The sequence below is a fragment of the Schistocerca nitens genome, chromosome 7, assembly GCF_023898315.1.
Source record: "Schistocerca nitens isolate TAMUIC-IGC-003100 chromosome 7, iqSchNite1.1, whole genome shotgun sequence".
Taxonomy (NCBI): domain Eukaryota; kingdom Metazoa; phylum Arthropoda; class Insecta; order Orthoptera; family Acrididae; genus Schistocerca; species Schistocerca nitens.
This window is the reverse complement of record NC_064620.1, coordinates 42,302,725-42,323,723: the sequence shown is the minus strand read 5'-3', so window position 1 is coordinate 42,323,723 and position 20,999 is coordinate 42,302,725. Positions and strand designations below refer to the sequence as shown.

General features: G+C 40.6%; 1 protein-coding gene across 1 annotated transcript in view; it reads right to left on the bottom strand.

Annotated features, from left to right (window-relative positions):
• Nucleotides 1–2,315: 2,315 nt before the first annotated feature.
• LOC126195464 (CD151 antigen-like) overlaps nt 2,316–20,999 on the bottom strand; it is a 176,790-nt gene continuing 158,106 nt past the window's right edge. The window contains exon 8 of the mRNA XM_049934090.1: nt 2,316–5,280. Within this exon, the coding sequence (XP_049790047.1) occupies nt 5,224–5,280 (57 nt within the window). The 3' untranslated portion in view covers nt 2,316–5,223. The remainder of the gene's footprint in view (nt 5,281–20,999) is intronic.

Sequence of the window (20,999 nt, the reverse complement as noted above, 5' to 3'; positions counted from 1 at the left end):
GATGTTAATAACCTGTGTTTTGCTAAAAAAGTTTTAAGAGTTTTCACATAAAAAATTAGGAGGCACTACTTTCGGCATGCCCTCGTATAAGGTAATATACGATCGAAATCATTTAGTAATTAATGCTCTGAGCAAAGATCGGAAGCCGAGCAGTGTTTCCAAAATTATGTCACTTCTCGGCTTGGTTCACTACTGCATTCTACAGTTAACATGCTTTATTTACATCATACAGACGTACGAAATCTGTACAGTGCGGCTACTAAAGGTACGAATTACTTAGTTATGTTCTTATGCGACACAGCAATTCTTTCATAAAAGGGACAATACTTGCTACAGCAGTTGAAAGGAATGTACACCGTCATGAAAGAAATTATAACGCAAACATCAACGACCAAAACTAGAGTGATGGGATGTGGTAGAATTAAATCAGGTGATGATAAGATAATTGGATTAGGAAACGAAACACCGAACGCGAATTCTGTAAGTAGCAAAATAACTTATGATGACCGTATTAGAAATGATACAAAAAGTATCCTGGCAATGGCAGGGAAAGCGTTTATGAAGAAGAGAAAGTTGTAAACATCGAATACAAATTAAATAGTAAGAAGTTTTTGATGAAGGTTTTTATCTGCAACTGATGTTCCACGGCATCGGCTTCTATCAGTTTTTCCATTCTTATATAAATAATTAGTGTCAGTATTTTGCAAGTCTTGCATCGTAAGACAACAAAGTTGTGCGCTACATTTTGGATGATATTAAATTTGCTGTAAAGGGTCAATTTCATGAATAATTCCATATTGTTTAGGTAAGTAAATTGAACTGATTCAATCAAAGCACTTGTTTCTTTCTGTCGCAAATGGATTCCTTGCCTTCGATTTTGTTCTGCTATGCATACAATGTTGTCTGCCTCTCTACTTGAGTGTTACAGAGCCGCTGACTTCCATGTAGAGGACCCAGGTTTGATTTCCGGTACCGCCAGGGATTTTTCCTTGATGGAAGGCCTAGTTAGGCGATATTTCAGTCTCGTGAAGCCAACTGAGGAGCTACTCGACAGATTAGTAGCGGCTCCAAGGCCAAGATACCCGACGACGAGCGCTGAGCGTTGTGCTGATCACATGCCTCTCCATCCCGCGTCCAATGACGGTCCTGACTGGCCCGTCTGGGATGAAAATGCGGAACTTTACCTACCTTCAGACCTCTACAGATGAGGTAGGTGCAAGAACACCACCGTCAGTTCCTGGAAGCATGAAAAAATTTCGTCTGTGCAGGCTTGTAGCTGTAAAAGGGTTACATAACTCATTTCCTTTCGTTCCTGTTGACAACTTCCAGTTGCGGATTGCAGTGTGGTCATATTATTGTCCTGTGATTTTAAATCCCTTGCTGTCGTGTCTGTTGTCCTTGAGAAAAACATAAGCGCTTACTTTTCTCGTCCATAACATTACAGTTTTCCTTCTTCCTGCTCTCTCTTTAGGTCTCCGTGTATTACTTACAATCTTATTTCTTTCTCTGTCTTACCTAGTGCATCACAATGTTACTTTTTTAATTTCAGTATTAAGTTACTCATACTTATTTAATCGGTCTCCATTTTCCCATTCCTCTTGTCGTTTTAGTACAGAACTTCTTATTTCCATCTGAAAAGAAGGCTAACTAAAGATGATCTCTTTGATGTTTGGCAATTTTTGTTCATCTGTCCATTAGTTTAGCACTCTCCCTTTTAAACCTCTCGAAAACCCAGAAAAAGAGTGTTACATAGATTGGGTTGTAGCTCAATAGTTGCAATCTTCATCACTTCCTGTGCAAGGAAACCTATCAGTTACTTTGTGTCAATTATGAACTGTGGTATGTAACTTACCTTTTGAGACTGAAATCTTTCACTATTTGTGGGCTATATGCTACAATGGGTTATATGTAACAAGGTAAAACATTGGCACCATGCATAGCTAAAACTCCTCTTTTCCCTTTTCACTTAGTTTACTACACACAGTATCATGAGAGATTAACTATAATGTGTGGAATGAATTAGTATGTTGAATCACTGTGCTGTTTCGTGAAGGATCCTCATCCCGTGCAGTTGATAGTATTCAGCCTTCATAGGTATGTATTTGTGTTTGTATCCTGACTTGGTCCAGTAAACAGTTTTAGGTTTCCACGTATATTTCTGGCTTTGGTTAATAAAGTATTTCTTCTAGATATATTGCATCATATTTTATTTATCTTTTAATTTATAGTTTACAATGATGTACAGTGACTTTAAGGTAGTCAGTACTGATTGGTTAGGCAGAACATACAATATTAAAATACTAAAGACAGAGAAATGAGAAAGAGATACAAGAATTTGTATACAATCATCAGTAAATAGGTACAAGACTTCTTTTACTGTCATATATGATAAAAATTTGTGCAGTTTACCTTATTGTATTATTTGCATTATTTATACTGTAGTGTTGACAGTTGTGAACTTTTGTTCCCTTCCAATAAAAAAAATTATACTCTGCCTTCAGTTTTACAAAATAGGATTCTATTTAGCACAATGTTTAAGGTAACATAATACACTCTGTAGTCATGTGGGGACTACAACCTTTGAAATTCTTTAGTTCCTATAATCAACTTTTTCATTGGCATCCCTACAATTTTGCATAACTGTAGTCCTTATGTCTGAGCTTTGTATGTCAAGAACTATTTTAATAATACCTAACTCATTAAATGCAATTTTTTTTATTTTTGAAGGTACTTTACATGTCTCTCCCTACTGATTTCCAGACTTTACTACCATGCTGAATGTAGAGTTTCACTACTTCATATGAATGGTGGTTCATTTTATGGCAACCAATATTTAATCACAACAGATTAAAGACATTTCTTTTTGTAAAATATATTCTGTTTTATGTTTTCTCCAATAAAGTGTTGACTAGTCACAAAATGTACACAGCAACAAACATAAACAAATCCTTAGAATTTTTTCTGAGCAATGGTATAAGTGCTACTTCATGTGTAACAGAAATCATGTTACACACTTTCAAGGTGAGACAGTTTAGAGATGACAAAAACCTTTACAATTTTATGTCTGAATTATTGTATTCAAATCAAATACTGAAATATGTTTCTCTGTAGAGATATAAACAGTCCATAGCTTCAGTGAGTATGAGTATAACATCTCAAAGTGATGCACTTAGTTTCATAGTTACTTAGTAAATGTGTAACTAAAGTAATTATTATTTCTGACTGTCTTTTTTAATTCTACATTCAAGTGAATAGCCTTCTTATGACTAAGTTTTAGAATTGTGTTGGGCTATTTAAAAACTCACAAATAAAAAAAAGGTATAATTACATAATAGAATCATATTGTGATATGTTGTAGAATCAGCATATGAGAAAATGACAGTAGGTAAATCAGAAGTACTATTGAATTAAAAAGAAACAATCTTCTGATCTTACTTTCTTCATTATTTTGTACATAACAATTTCGTGTGATGGGATTTTCAAAAGCACTGCAGGTCATTGCCTTTCTCGTTTTTCCTTACTTTTTTAAACTGGTAATGCAGTCAGTTACACATGTCTCAGTAAATAGAAAAATTACAGCGTTTCTCTTTGTACAAGGTATTGCAACCTGAAGATACACTATTTTTACAAATGACTTCTGCTTGTATTGTTCAACTATAATGGTATTACAGAAGATTGTGAAGAGGAACATTTCTAATTTTTAGAACGAAACACATAAGTAAGAAACTATTTTTACTTCAAGATATGTAATTGTCTGTATTCATAATTTTTAAATCGAAATTAAGATACTTCACAAACTACGAGGAAATGTAGTCCCATAGTATTGCAGTAAAGCAAGTACTTCACTATAGGTTTAATATTAAGTATTTCAGAATTTTTTAGGGTTCACTGTACACCACAAATTTAATATATGGCACTTTTGGGGCCTCTGACAATAAAATTCTCTGAATGAATTTATAACAGGAGAGTAATAGCAGGTATATGAAATTTTACTGAAAATAATCTCTTCAAATAGTAACATATCAATGAAGATTAATATGCAGATGCTGGAGTGTGACAATATAGTTCTGATTTACACATACCTTTAGGTCTCTTAGCACACTGTACTGAGTGATACAGCCATCAATCACAGATATAGTGTGGGGAACCAAGTCTGTTAGAAAGCGTCAGAGCACAGGCATTTTAGGCTATTTGCTGAAGCCATGAATTCATGCAGTCATGTTATTGTCTGTTAGGAGCCGTAAATGTACTTGACAAACTGCAAGCTTTGTTTATTCACATTTTATGCAACAATAGATTCTTCTGTGTATTCTCAAGTTTCCAGTCAGTATATGTCACACATCTCACTGCCTGCCAGTGACAGAGGGAAAAGATGACAGATCAGTATAAGGTGTTCAACAGTTGTTGATTGTGGTCTAGGTTAGGAATCATTAAGCCTCTCATAGATACAGTTAGGCATTCATATCAGATGTTGAGAATATTAGTTACTGCGATGCACCTCAGATTTTATTGTCAGAGGTTCTGTTTAAGTTTTATTTCGTTATTATGTCCTACCTGCAATGCTTAGGTATGGACAAATATTTAGAATTCAAATTTTGTGTCTATGTGTGTATTAAAACCACATTATACAATTGTTTTACAAAAAGTCAAACACCAAAATAATACTTGCATGATGTAAAAAACTTGTTTTAGAAACATAGTTCATTTCCATATCTGAAAATATGAATGTATTTAATAACAGCTGCATTGGCAACCATGTCAGACAGCACGAGTAAGTGACAATTACAGAGGCACTAAAATACCAGACTGAAGCCATTTGTATGTTAACAAACCTCACCAACATACAAAACACTGAAAATATTTAATAGTTTTTCTGTGCAAAATACTCTTCTCTTTATTGTATTTGTCAGTTACATTAAGAACCTACATTCACATATTTAAACAATTTACAATTCTACAATAACAATATCTTGAACAGCCAAAAATTCTGAACAATTTCAACTTTAATAGACTGAGATTGCATGGTAAGAATAAAGACACTGTCCCATTGATTATGCTTATCAGCTACTCAGTTGTTAGCATTTCAGTTTTTCTGAGCAAGTAAAACACATTATTTATAAAATCTACTGAAAAAATATAGTAACATCATCACAGCTGATAGTAGACATTTATCAACAAATTTTCCTCAAGAATGAAGACTGTGAGACAAGATCCTATTTACATTCAAACATCATCTCCAAGTTTCTGGCAGAGGAAAAGAGAGATAACCATTCCAATAACCTGCAAATATAATTAAAACAATATATCAGTCAAAATGTAATGATTTCTATTCACAGAAAACAGAAATTACTTTTATGTAAAGGCTATCCAACAAAACAAGTTTATATCTTTCAGTTTTGAGCATGTGTGTTCATTCACTTCTGCATCACTTACTCGAAACCCACTGGAAGAACACACCCTCAGAGATGTGTAATGCATGAAAATCTTACTTTGCAACTACAATGTAGTACTGATAAAATGATTTTATGAGCTGTATTTGTAAATATATCCATGTTAATTACAGACACCATTTTTTTAGTTCTGAATGAATCTTTTTAAACATAAAAAGACTGGAAAGGTAGCACATAACATAAACAGCAGAATATACACTATATTTAAAGAACTAGTATTCATCTGTTTATATTACCTGATAGTGGTCACCCGTTATACACTCTTGAAAATTGTACGAGATTACTGCTTCATGTTGAAATATAAGTGATCATTTCCTGTGTTAATGGAGATTTATTTACAAATAATCTTGTTTCCTACAATGCTAGTGTAGATCCAACAAGCCAGAACCCAAATATTTGCAAAATTTATAAACTATATACTTAATGAAATAAGGTCAGCAGTGAAGAATATTAATAAATTATTTTTACCAGTGTGTAACCTATTAGAGCTCATCAAAATAAAAAAAAATGCCACAAAATTATTTTAGGCTGTGGACTGTATCTTACAGTAAAATGTTGAACAAACGTTTCAACAATATTACATATGGCCTTTATAAATGTATGTGATACTACTGGGGAATACAACTTAGCTCTTACACATTGTCTTTCCTTTCATCTCTAACATTTTTTTTGTAAACAAGTGTATACAAATCGTGGTAAAATTGGATATCATGGGTGGAGAGGAAGGGAACTGGTGTTATTTATTGACAGTAATTAAAGACTGAAATTTATTTGGCCACATTAGTGTATAAGGAGGGAGAGAATTGAGTGACACAGTGTCTGCTGAGAGTTAGGATGAGCGACTGCATTTTCTATTGTCTGCTGCCTTCCCTTCCCTTCCACAGAACTGTGTATGTATATATGTTTATCTGTGTTGTATACATGAAAATTCACGAAAAGCTGTATCACTGGTTTCTCTGATATTTACTTAAATGTGGGATCGACGGCGGTGTGCTTTGAGCTCTTATGGATCTCAACACCTCATCTCTATTCTAGTCAAGTGACCACGGTGGCAGTCATTACAACTTGAGTTTAATCATTTCCACAAGTGGCACTTTGTGTTTGGAGTTGGTTGTTTACCGTGCAGGAATCGGCTTTCGTGGGCAGTGTAAACATGAACTACGTTGGATCTATTTTAAATGCTACCAGAAAAGTAATGCTGTGAGGACGGGTCATGGGTAGCTCAGTTGGTAGAGCACTTGCCCACGAAAAGCAAAGGCCCCGTTTTCGAGTCTCGGTACGGCACACAGCTTTAATCTGCTACACTCTGTTGCAGAGTGAAAAATCTCATTCTGGGAACAAAAAAGGAAATTACCAGGAAAAGTTAGTCGCAAAGGAACTAGGGTCTCTGAGAACAGATCCTTTGATTCAGAGAGTGACGAAGTCAAACAAGCTTGACTACAAGCGAACATTTAACGAGGAAGTGTACAGTTAGGACAAGTTGTTGTGTGAGTGCAGCATAAGAATATCTGATTTTCAGTCCAAAAATAAATTCATCAACTAATACATCTGTTAAGGATCTTATACATTCGTCACACTAAAACTCCCACTTACACAAATACGTTAATTGGCGATTTGCGAAAGTGTAAGCTCTAAAATGTACTTGATTATGTAGAAAACAACAAAATTCTTTCTTTTGTCAGATATGCTATTTATCTTAGTATTATTACTATCGTTATTATTATTATGTGGTTATTATTATTATTGGCTGTGGCTGTAGTTCTATAAACTTGTTACTGAGCATAACTTTTATGCAGCAGATGCCATTAATTTCGCGCTCTCAAATTTATCTGAGTCCAGAAGTCGGTGAACACCCAGGATGTATACTCAAGAGCCGCCACTGATTTTAAGGAAATCATTAAATTAGTAGCAGAAAATGAAAGAGCTGGAAACTACTTACCTATGGCATAATTGATGCGTGCTAGATCTTTCAAAAGTATATATCATGAAGGCCGAAAAGGAAGTAAATGTATGATATAGTAAGAGTCATAATATTGGGTATTCCTCAGAGAAGCATAATAAATCAACTTCGAGAAACATAATGTATTTAACATCCTGGTAGATTAAAACTGTTGACTCGATCGAGACTCGAACTCGGAACCGTTGCCTTTCGCGAGCAAGTGCCCTATCGACTGAACTACCCAAGCACGACTGACGACTCCTCCCTAAAGTTTCAATTCTGCCAGTAGCTCGTCTCCCTCCAAACTTCACAGAAGCTCTCCTGCGAAGCTTGCTGAGCTAGCACTCCTGCAAGGAAGGATATAGCGGAGACATGGCTTAGGAACAGCCTAGGGGATGTTTGCAGAATGAAATTTTCACTCCTCAGCGGAGTGTGCGCTGATATGAAACTTTCTGGAAGATTAAAACTGTATTCTGGACCGAAACTCGACCTCGGGACCTTTGCCTTCCATGGACAAGTGCTCTACCGCTGGGCTACCCAAGCACGCTTCGCGAACCGTGCAGGAGTGCTAGTTCTGGAAGATCTTCAGGAGAGCTTCTGTGAAGTTGGAAGGTAGAAGGCGGAATTAAAGCTGTGAGGATGGGTCGTGAGTCGTGCTTGGGTAGCTAATGGTAGTGCACTTGCCCGCCAAAGACAAAGATTCCGAGTTCGAGTCTCGGTCTGGCACACAGTTTTAATCCGCCATGAAGTTTCATATCAGCGCACACTCCGCTGCAGTGTGAAAATTTGATTCTGGAGACATCATATATTAATTGCGTAGTACACACAATCAACAAAACTCTAGTAATAACGTCATCAAGCGAAGAGGTGCAGTTGTTAAGACACTGGACTCGCTTTTGGTATGACGGAAGTTCAAATCCCCGTCCGGTCATCCAGATTTCGCGAGGTTTCCCTAAATTGCGTAAGGTAAATGTTGGATTGCTTCATTTGATAAGGACACAGCCGATTTACTTATTCTCCTTCAGAAAACCGAGCTTGGTTTTGTCTGTAATAACCTAGTTGGCGACAGGAAGTTGGACGGTAATAGTCCTTCCTTCTTCCTTCCACTACGTTAGCAATTTGTCTGTAATGTGACATGTCTAAAATACAGAACATTTGCAGAAAATCTGTTTTCGATAGTGCAATGGCATCGGAAGATAAATTAAAAAAGTACAAATAAAACATGGGTTTATATGCCACGTGATGTTTTATGCAGAGTCCCTGACATTTCTCTGGACTCAGAGGTCTTGTTCAAATACGAGTATATTGGTGCGACAGTTTGAAGTACAGGTTGCTGAAAACAGCGCAGTGCTCTACTGGGCATTGTTGTATTTGATAGGCTCTTCGCTTCCCCTAATCTTTGAATCAGTTCTCGCGATACTGGTCTCTGTTCGTCACAATGCAAGTTGACTTCTTTCACATACCGTATTCGAAGCATTAGCCAGAGGAGAGATTCATACAGAGAGGCAGGGAAAGGGGATCAACGCCAGACGATAAGATGTAAGGTTGAATCTTAATGTAAGGTTGACTCTTACCCCACACCCATCACCCACACTTCATGAAACAAAACACGACAGATGTACTGTTTAAGTGAGAGCCGGCCACTGCGTGCCAAACTTCACGTGTGCACCGTGCGGGCCAAAGCTCGTACTATCACTCGGCTCCACTCGCCCCCTCTCGGAAACTCCCGGAACACCGCGACACTGCATTTAGCACTGGGGTGTCTAGTTTTCGGTCGGCACAACACTCAGAGGTCGGCAGAGTCCTACCGTCAGCGCTGTTTACCCTGCGCTATTTGTTTCGTGGCATGAAGGGCGTTCACAGGCCAGTGGCCGTTTGCACCAAAAGGGGCAGTCTACCGATCTACCGTCACTCACCCGTGGTAAAAATTGCTGTTTTGAAGAGCGCACCGCAGCGCGTAGTGTGAAGCAGTCGCCCTCCCTTTCTGGCGGTGGCGCCGCTGTGGCAATCGTAGCTTTAGTGTCTCCCTCTGCTGGGAAAGGGGAAAGGTAGCCTGTTCACGTGCATTTAAGGGGCCCTATGAGCTCGCCAGTCTGCCCCCCCCCCCCCAAATTCTATAAGTCCCTCCAGATCCATGAGCGTCATGCACTCCGCCTCGCCTTCCGTATACGCCTCCTGTCCCCCACGCGGATCCTCTATGATCTCATTCCTTTCCCCCATCTGCTCCTATTCCTCGAACATATCCGCATCCTCTACACCTCCCGCCGTCTTGAACCCCCTCACCCCCTGGTTGCTCCTCTCCTCTCCGATCCCCGCCCCCTGCCACGTCTTCACCGTTGTGTCCCCCCTACCCTCCATCTCTACACCCTACATCTCCTTTCCCAAGGTGGCTTCCACCAACTCCCCCTCCCGCATGATACCCTCTCTCCCTCCATTTATCCCTCCTATCAACTCTGATCCTCCCTCCCCCTCCATTCCTCTGTCCTTTTCCCGGGCTCCCTCTCCCCCCCTTCCATCCTCTTTCTTCCCCACCTTCCCTCTCTTTGCCCCCTTCCCTCCCCCGCGTCCTTTTACATTTCCCTCCTCTGCCTCCTCTCATTCCCTCTCGCGTCTGCCCTTCTCCCCCTTTATTAGTCCTCTCCCTCCTTGGTTCCCCCCCCCTTTTCGTTTTTTCCTCTCCTCCCTCCTTGTTTTTCCCCCTCCTGCAAGTCCCCCCCCCCATCTGTCTTTGGCTCGGGAGTGTCGTCTTTGTGCTGCCACTTTCGCACAGTGTTCTACAGTGAGTGTTCTACAGTGCGTGTTTTACAGTGAGTGTTTTACAGTGAGTGTTCCGTGTTGGAAACTCGTTGCGAACGGCCATCATACTGTTGCTGGGTGTGCCTTTTATCTCTTGCGAACAGAAACCAGACTGTCGCCGTGTTTTTTAATTGTCTGTCTATTGTTTTACCTGTCTGCTTCGTATGTATCTTCTTAGCATCATCATCCCTCTGCTCTTTGTTTTAAGTTCCACGATTTCTTTTCGCCATGTTACTCTTTACGTCTCCGATTTTATCGCCTGTTTTTATTATTTATTCTCTTCATCTTTCTCACAAAGTCTGTAGGCTGAAGAGCGGCATACTAAGCTGCTGCCAGCCCGTCCCCTTCGGGGGGAATTGAAATTCAATAACAAAATAAATAAAAAAAACCTCGCCAGTCGGTCAGTCTGGGTCAGTATCTCGTCCCCAGCTTGCTAGTCTGTCTCTCGTCCGCATTTGTTAGGCATAAGAGAACTCAGCGATTGGTCGCCCAGTCGGGGTTTAAGTTCATCTGAGTCTGCGCGTTAGGCCACCAGTCTCCTTGAGTTTGCTCAGTCAATAGTCATTGGCGGTTGGATCGATCGGTTGGTCGATCGCGCACCGAGACACGAGATGACTTGTCCGTCTTGAGCGTCGGCGCATGTGAGGTCGCCACGTGAGTCCAGTGGGCCGCGGCGTGTAGCGAGGGGTAGTGACTTCGCGGTCGACACGAGACCAACAGGAGTCAACCCACGACATCAGTCTGGCCGGTGCGAGCTGCGACGCCGTGAGACGGGAGATCGGCGCGCCTTCCTACGTCCGTTGAAGCGGCTGGCAGCGGACGGTTCGGGCGAGCGATTTGGGGGTGCTGCGCCAGGTCTTCACGAGAAATCGCAGTTTATTAGAAGTTAAGTGATTGGTGGTACGTTGTTTGATTTACTCTTGTTAAATTATACTTGTTTTCTTGGTGAGGTCTCCAGCCGTTTTGCTTTCGGGTCGTCCCACCATTCTTCTTCTTTGCCCACCCGCGGGAAGTTGGTTGCTTATAAATTGGGTGGTCCGTTTTTCCCTTGCGGAGTAGGGGCGGGTTAGAGCAACCTGCGGTTCGGGTTGTTTGGTAATCTCCCTATCAATCTACCGTACGTTAGTAGCTGCCTCTGTCATGTTTGTCGGATCTGGTGTGTTAACGAATTTATTGGTTGAAGTGTAACGGCACAATACCTGAAATATGTTTTGATCTTTGGAAACTTTGATATTATTGCCTATGATCTTGAGAGGCGGTATCTGTGTACTGTAGACCATCTTAACTATTGTTTGACCAACCGTGTAGGATTTTATATCAGATTGCAATTCATGGCCTTTTATTTAAATTATCATTTTAGTATATAAAGTTGCCAACCTTTCACCGTAAGATTTCCTTAGAAGTTAAAATCAAGTTGCACCTTCGGTGGCAAGGTTAATATTTCAATTGTTAGTGTTTTTTCCATCCCTCGTACGGGGGTGCATAGTTTGTGTGCTTGTGTAAATTGTTAAAACTCATAGTTTAAAGTTACCAGTTGTGTTGCAGATTTGGACCAGTGTAGTCTTTCAGAGGCTGTTGTGAGCGGTCGTATCTACGGCTGTGTCAAAGGGAGCGGCAAGGTTCTCTGCCCGGAAGCTCATACAGTCAAATCTTGTTTCTTTCTGCCTCTGAATAAATTGTAACTTTGATATTTAGAGGGTGCTTTCTGATTATAATTTTAAATCTGTTTCTTTAAAAAAAATGCTTTTAGGCACTATTAAAGTGAGTAAAATTCCCACTTGTTAAAAGGAATTTGGTTATGATTTCATCAGTTACTCCCTGGCCACTACTTGCATGCTTACATAGTGTGATTAAATGTGTTAATGTTCTTGATGAATCGCTAGTAAATAAAATAAATTCTTAAGAATATTCTTTGAAAATAAATCACGGTTCAGTCACAAGCGTTTAAAATAAATGGGAATGGCAGAAGAGAGGGATGAGAATTCTGAATTCGCTTAAGCTATGCTATGAAACGACATTACGGTACCGCGCAAAAGAACTGAAACATTTACATGACGATGAAAGGACAAAAAATAACAACGATTGAGAGACGAGATTCATTGTTCTGTACATCAAGAAGCACTTTGTGCTGCATTTGTAGGCATGGAGCACTTGAACAAACTGCTGGTACGAATAATGAAATTTCTGAAGTCGCACCCATTATTCCACTGTTAGTTGCAACACTTTTCAATAGAAATGAACGAATAGCATGGAGCCTTCATGTAGCCTACTAGTGCAAAGTACGTTGGTTAAGTCGAGGGGCATGCCTGAAACGGTTCCTACATTTAAAAGTCGCTACTGTTGAGTTTATGAAGGAAAAAGGAGTGCAGAAACGAAAATTAGAACATCCGGAATGGATTTCAGACATCGCATTTTTAGTGGACTTGACTGTGCATTGCAAGACATTGCGAAGAAACTTCTTTTTGATTTGATGGTGATGCATTTAAAAAGAAAATTGCGTTGTAGAAGGGACACATTCTGGCAAAGACAGTTCAGTTCAATAAGCTCACTGGCGTTAAAGAAAACGCAAGCTTGGAAGGATTCGTTGTTGCAAGTGTTACAAGGATAGCTTTATGAAGATTTTGAGGACACAGTCTTAAATATGTTTTCGAGCTACTTTCGAGACCGTTTGCCGTTTATCTTGAAAGGGCCCCTGTGCAGACGCAACTAATTGACCTGTAAGGTAATTCCAGTTTTAATGACAAATATTTGTACGTTAAAGATGCCTAGGACATCTACATTGCTCCCGACAGGTAGATTTCCCAAGTCTCCATAATGAGCCTGCAAAAGTGCTACAATATTTCGATCGACATATTCGTGTGAGAGATCTTTCTTTGGTTATTAAACTAAATAAGCCACGATTGCGTGGCAACTTGAATGCGAAACAGTAAACTTGTCTGCGTCTGTCCGTAGGCTTGCTTGGAGTTTGTATCAGATAGAAATTATATTATGTCTTGCACGCGCCAAAATTAATTAATTAATGCTGAAAACTTGTTTTGTTTGTGATCTATGTTTTGAGATATCTTAAATATAAAACTAAGGATTGTCCAGTGCGACTGCACAGCCAATTAAACGCCGCGCGTTCGCTGTTTTATGTTGCTGAGTGGGTAATGTCGCACTACGAACTCAAACTCTGAGATGCAATCATTATTTGATCGTAGGGATTTTGTATGTTAGTAAAAGCTTCTCTCATCACTGGAAATGACGTTTATGTGAGTAAAATATTAAGTGTTACCATGGTTCGGAGCCCTCGTTAAAGTGTAGCCCCCGCTACAAATGCCTGAGGAAGGTTAGCGCATGCCACCTCCAGCAGTACCATGCACTGCAAAGCGATGTGGTGTCAAAGCCGTACTTCAGGTTGAGGATAGCTTTAACTTTACTAAGAGAGAAGAGTTCAGTATCTTGAAAAATAATTTTTGTAATACAGATACATATAGTGAACACGGTTGCTAAAATTATCGTCTTACGTGACATCGACAACGTCACATAAGGCGGGTAAGTAGATTTTTTTTAAATTACAAAGCAATACTGCATTTGTGGAATTCGGTATTATTCGCGGTAGCTTGTCTTTGAACTTCAGTGTACCCTATGGAAGCGAGTTATATCACACAGGAGATGGCAATATTGTTTCCTGCTATTATCAGAGAAGCGGAGGTTGTGGTGGTAAGTTCTATGGACCCAACTGCTGAGGTCATCGTTTTCTAGGCTTACACACTACTTAATCTAACTTGAACTAACTTACGCTAAGGACAACACACACGCCCATGCCCGAGAGAGGACGCGAACCTCCGACGGGGGGAGCGCGCAAACCGTGGCAAGGCGCCCTAGACTGCGCGGCTACCCCCGCGGCTGAAGCGGACGGAAAGCCTGATTATTCAGCAGTCTTTCCCACTATTTAGAAGTATGTGATGTGTAGCGCACAAACGGCAGAGTGTGACATGTTATGACACGGAGGGCGTATATTTGGACATGAGGATATTACTGCGAGTATGCGAACAACAGCAGTAAATATATGTCGTAGGTATTGTCTTTTCTAGGGACGGGGAGAGAGGATACGTTTTAGTGATTACACCACGAAACACGGTCTTCCTGTAGTGAGAGACAACTGGCTTTTGACGAAGTAAAACCTGACTTCTACGTGTAAGATTTCCTTATCAGGTCATAGGGTGTTCGATAGGCTTTGGATCGACGTATGTACTACCGTTTGTTGATAGGTTGTCTACCAGAATACCCAGTATTCTGAAGAAAAAGAATTATTCAGTGACCTATTAGAGAACAGAGACAGTAAACATAAATTTAGTCACAAAGAGAAGACTGAGCTTCATCTGATGCAGCTGTATACCGTGCAAGCCTCTTCATCTCTGTGTAACTACTGCAGCCTTCATCCATTTGAACCCGTTCACCGTATTCAGGTCTTAGTCCTCCCCTACAGTCCCCACTTCCACACCCATTCCCTCCTCCAATCACTTCCTGCCTTTAGCAAATTGACAGTTCTTTGATTCCCAAAAATGCATCCTATGAACCGATCCCTTTTTTTAGTGAGTTGTGCCATAAATTCCTTTCCTCTCCAGTTCGATTCAGTACCTCCTCATTTGTTATTCGACATAAATATATAATCTTCAGCATTCTTCTATAGCATCAAATTTCAAAATCTTGTATTCTCTTACTCTCTGAACTGCTTAGTGTCAACGTTCCACTTGCGTACAAGACTACACTACAGATAAACCTACTGAAAATAATTCCTAACGCTGAAACGGTTATTAGAAGCTAACAAATTCCTTTTTTTCAGAAACGCATTTCATACTATTGCCAGTCTGTTCTTTGCAGGGTATTAGGAAAGGGCTTTTAGATGGGAGTGAGTACATAATATTTTGAGTAGGAACCCACGTCCGCAAACGTACTGCCTTTGTTCTATGACGGTTCCAGTTCAAATGTTTAACTCTACCACGTCTGCTTCAGGAATTGAATTAGGCAATTATTAGATAACAATTTGAAGGGAAACTTAACGAAATATCCATTTGTCACTGAAGCACAATTGTTCGTATTAACATTTAAGCATTACGTGTTTACATTACTCGAAAACAAAGAACAAACCCATCGTACTGTACGTACAGGCCGGCCGGGGTGGGCGAGCGGTTGTAGGCGCTACAGTCTGGAACCGCGCGACCGCTACGGTCGCAGGTTCGAATCCTGCCTGGGGCATGGATGTGTGGGATGTCCTTAGGTTAGTTAGGTTTGAGTAGTTCTAAGTTCTAGGGGACTGATGACCTCAGAAGTTAAGTCCCATAGTGCTCAGCGCCATTTGAACCATTTGTACGTACAGCATACTACTGGTGCGTTACAACAGCGGCTCCATGTGGCGACCAGCAACGTTGTTACAAACACTGTACCTACGAAGCGTGTTCTGCTTCTCTCTGCATCCCACGTGGTGACTCTTCAGCTCCAAATGCAGCAGTCAGAAGTCGTGCAGCAGATCCCTTCTGTCTCTACAGGTGTCTCGTATATTAAACTTCGTATACAACCCCAGAAAAAGCAGTCCATAGGAGTTAAATCGGCCGATCGTGGTGGCCACGCGTTTGGGCCGCCTCGGTTTATCCATGTTTCACCATACCTCTTGTTGAGATGTAAGCGTACTGTCACATCGCTGGCTTGGTTGCGGAGTATCTTTGCGAGCCGCGTCTGCAGAGAGTCGAGCGCGGGACACGGAACTGTTGTGTTGTGTTGTGGGTAGCTCTGCATGTGAGAGGCATTGTTACTACGGAAGTTACCATAAAAGAGTGCAATCAAGTGCCAGTGTCTTGTAGCGAGCGTAAGAACATGAGTTCCGTCATTGCGTTTCCGCATCATCAACAACCTACCGCGCCGCGACGGTTACGCGCACGCTCGTACAATTGAGAACTGAGAACTGTAAATTAACTTTATGAACAGTGTTATATTATTACTAGTGTCAAGGAAGACTGGCACCAGATATCTGTATGTGTGACGGGCGTAAGAACTTTCGTTCGATCATTCGGCGTCCACATCGTCAACAATCACCCGCGTCGTGTTGGTTACGCGTACGCTCGTCCAAGTGATATAGTGTACAGATAATCATCAAGATTGTTAATTGAGTTAAACATTTACGACTTAGCGTGTAAACAGTGCAGCCTGCAATTTTCTTTTATCGTCTCAGAATACAGATGTTCATACAGGACATAGGACAGTGTTGAGCTTGTCGTTGAGTGGCTCCATTAAACGCGCTTGCATAAGTAGATTCATAATACCAGGCAAGCCAGCAGCAGTGTAGAGCAAAACAAAACGACCGCCTCGGGATTATCAGGTACGTGATGTGGACAGGGCGCACGGTCAAGAAACGAGAAGCGACAATCAGTATAAGGGACCCCTGCCATTTGTATCCCCGGGCGTGTTACAATGTTTACAAACCGCAAGTGAGAAGTGAGACGATGCACCATCATATTGAAACCACATTTCCTGACGGACATTCAGTGGTACAGCTTCCAAGAACGGCTCCAATACGTTTTGTAGGAAGATCAGCTACGCAGAACCGGTTTGAGTGGAAGGAGGTAAGGGTCAATCACATGACCGTCCAGAATACCTGCCCACATGTTAACACCAAATTGGTGCTGAAATCTCTGAACACACATGGCACGAGGGATTTCGTCTGCTCAGACATGGCTGTTTCCCGAATGCAGAACACAGTCTCTAGTGAACTGACATTCATCTGTGAGGAGAATCCGATGTGGAAACAGGGGTGCAGCGATGCTGGTACCACATGCAGCAGGCAACGCGTTGTGGAAAATCGGCTGGAGCCATAGCATGTACCCTTTGTAAGTGGTGCGAATGTAATTGTTGCTCATGCAGAACGTTCCCAGACGATACTGTGACCAATACCCATTGCACGCGCGCTTGTTCGAGTACTCGTTGGCGGCTCTCTTCAACACTATGCAGTATACCTTCAGCGTTGCAGTGGAGCACCACAGCCCTGCCTCCTCACGGTGAATGTACTGGTTTCTCAGAGCTGCTGACTAACTTGGGCAAAACGTTTTGCCATGGGGTTACTTTGCGGAAAACGTTCGTAATACAACAAGTAGCAGCTCTTCCGTTGCCTCGAGCTTCGCCATACCCAAAGAGTATGTCTGTGTATTCTGAACGCGTGTGGAAATGCTTACTATATCGGAGACGCACAGAAATTGAATAGATCTCTCAGCAAGATGGGCGTTAAACGACATCAGGTGACCGTCTGACGTAGTACACGTCTTCCTGTCTACCCTATTGCATACCAAGACAGGCAATTCTTTCCTCTTTCCCTCAGCAGACGTGGATGGGTTACACTTATGAAGTGAAACCGTCGTAGAACGGAAGTGATACGTTTCCGAACATTGGTTCCCATTCAAAATATTATGAATTCACTCCCCTCGACAAGGCCTAGAAGTTTGTAACGGGAATTTCCAAACAGCCTGTATATCCTCTTTAATTCGGCCATCTTCAGTTAATCTGTTGCTCAAAAAGCAAAACACACCTACTACTTCTAGTTTTCATTTCCTGGCATAATTCTCTCAGTATCACCTTTTTTAAGGGAGGATGTAATGGATTTTGATCCAAAAAATCGATTTTTCAAAAATATTATTTTCTTGATGTGCACAGTTTAATATACGTTGTGTGTGAATTTTATCGATATCAGCTTTAGAAATGCCTTTAAATTGTTAAATTGATTAACTCTGCACTGGCAGCCACTCCCACCTTTTCCGATGTTTTGGAAACTTCTTGCTTCAGCGGAATTTTTGTCAGTGTGAAGGCTATTTTCTTTCGATATTTTTGGCTGACATCTATATCTCTGGCTGACATCTATATCTTTGCCTGAAAACTTTCTTGCATTTTGTTTATTTAAGTTTCGACAATACTAACACATATTAGTAGACGGAAGGTTGAATTCGCATACCTTTACGTGAAAGTCAAGATTTATGCATAATGGGTGGTAGGAAAACTGTGTTTAGGAAATAGAGGTTTCATGGAAATCGATTTACCAACAAAAAAGAGGAAGCAGCTCGAAATGAGAACATAAAATCTCAGCTTCAGCATCGTAACTTGGGACAGGAGAATTGTACAGGTGCGTGAATGATGCAGACGTATTGATTTAGAGCTTCTCTGCCAGGCTATAAAGTTTTCATGTGTTAGCTGTACAAATACGGAATGCATGATTGTTGTTGAAGAAAGAAGTGGGGGAACAGTTTGTGATTTTAAATTAATTTGTAATTCGTGTGGCTATGAAACTGACACTGGTACCTATGAAAACAATTTTAGGTTGGCATATGCTCTGAGATGCCTTGGACAGGGTAGGGAAGCAGGTAATTTATTGTGTGGTTTTCTGAACATGCCTTCACCCTGTGCAAGGTTCGAAAAAAAAAATGTCTGATGCTGTATGCAATACTGCAAAAGTTTCTATGAAGAACGCAGTGGAGGAATTGGTGGAAATAAACCAAAAAGAAATAAAAGGCTCTGAGCACTATGGGACTTAACTTCTGAGGTCATCAGTCCCTTAGAACTTAGAGCTACTTAAACCTAAATCAGTATGGAGGAATTTAAATTTGTGTTAAGCTTATTACATGTAGAAGTATGAGAAGAAAATCTTTGAACCCATTTTCTCTATTTTACATTTCTTACGGTATTAAAGCCTATTCTCAAAAAGTATATGCGCTAATGCTATGAAATTTTGAGAAACTGTTCAGAACGCGTTGCTGTCTCCCTGAAACTAAAAAATACGAGATCCTGCAATGACATTCTGATTTTTAGTTGATAATATGTAGAAAAAAAGTTAAGTTTGGATGCGCAAAATTAAAAACACATTTCTTGTAATGCCTATTTTCGCAGCAGCTGCATATAAATTGCAGTTGTTTCTAAGAAAATGCCATTTTTGCATGCTGCACATCGAAATGTTTATTTTTCTTTATGCAACCAGACGCGTTTCGCCTTTTTACAGGGCATCTTCAGTGGGTGTCCTGAAATATACCATGATTTGTCCATTTTTACACACAGGTTATGGTTTGACATCTAGGTCATAGATTTAAAAACAGCTCCTTAACATTTTTGTATGATATGGAAAGGTATTTACGGGTAAAACTCTTTTAATGATACAATTAGTACCATAAATTAATAAAAATGGTTCAAATGGCTCTGAGCGCTATGTCCCGTAGAACTTAGAACCAGTTAAACCTAACTAACCTAAGGACATCACACACATCCATGCGGTCGCGCGGTTCCAAACTGAAGCGCCTAGAACCACTCTGCCAGTCCGGCCGGCATAAATTAATAACATTAATAACTGTAGTTTAGTGGTATTATAACCTTCTCAGGACACTATAATAAGATTTTCAGATTAACTGCATGATAAGAATTTGAGTTAGGGCAATAAAAAAATTAAAAATTCAAATTTCTGCAAATTTTATTATATTTTTGCGTTAAAACACGGCTCTTTTGATTTAGATTCTTACATTAATAAATATGGCTGTAATGATCTTTTAGATAAATGTTTACATTGCATTCCCACTTAATTCAGTTACACACCACTACCTTTGTTTTATTTTTACTGATGTTCGTCTGATAATCTACTTTCAAAACATTAATCATTTCGTTCAAATTTTCTGCCAAACCCTTTGCCGTCCCTCATTTCCTTTCCAAATTGCTCTTTAGTTCCATTTACTGATTGCTCGAAGAACAGATTCAATAATGTCGAGGATAGGTCGCTCTCCCTTTCATATCCTTCGAATCTCATAACTGCAGTTTCGTTTCCGTACAGGTTGTGAATAACCTTTGGGTTCATATATTTTATCCGCACTACCTTCAAAATTTCAGCAGTCCATTCAACATTCTCAGAAGCTGTCTCTAAATCTATAACTGCTAAGGACGTAGATTTGCCTTTCTTCAACGTATCTCTTAGGATGAGTTGTAGGGTCCTTACCGCCACGCGTGTCCCTTCATGTCTACGAAATCTAAACTGATCTTCCCCGATAGCGTCTTTTACCAATGTTTCTATTCTTCTATAAGTACACTCACTGACGAAACTTAACGACGAAAGTAACTTCGCAAGTTGTGTCACTGCCAAGTAAGCCAGTTTCATGAACCGTGGACCATACAAAGAAAGAACTGCTATAGTATAGTACGCAATGAGACAAACACTTTTCTTGAAAGACAACAAGTAAACGGAAGTCACAACGATTTGTGATGGTCCACTGAACATTACAAAAGCGTGAAATGGTTCTTAAAAGGGTGTGTGATTACCATGGACAGCAATGCGTTCTCTGCAACGTGCTGCCACAAGTTTAATAAGGCCTCCTTGTGACAGGCTATTCCTTTCCTCCATCAGTGTGGCTGACAAGCACTGGATGGTAGTCGCTGCACATGGAACTGCTATAATCTGAATCCCCAACGCATCGCACACGTGCGCGATGAGATTTAAGTCGGGGTAATGGGCAGGTCAGTCAATTCCTCGAATATTCTCTCGTTCAGAGAGCTCCTCTATGGGCCTTGTTCGATGTGGTATCACATTGTCATCCATTAATACGGAGTCAGGGTCGAATGCCTCCCTGAAACACGCACATGGGGAAGGAGTACAGTGTCACAGTAACGTTGACTCGTGAGTGTACAGTGTTCAAAGATTTGGAGGTCAGTACGCCCACGCAACATGATGTGTTTCCACAGCATAACACGTGGACCACCCAAATGATCGTGTTCGACAATGTTCCTGGCTGCGTTACGTGTTCCTACCTCTCACCACGTGA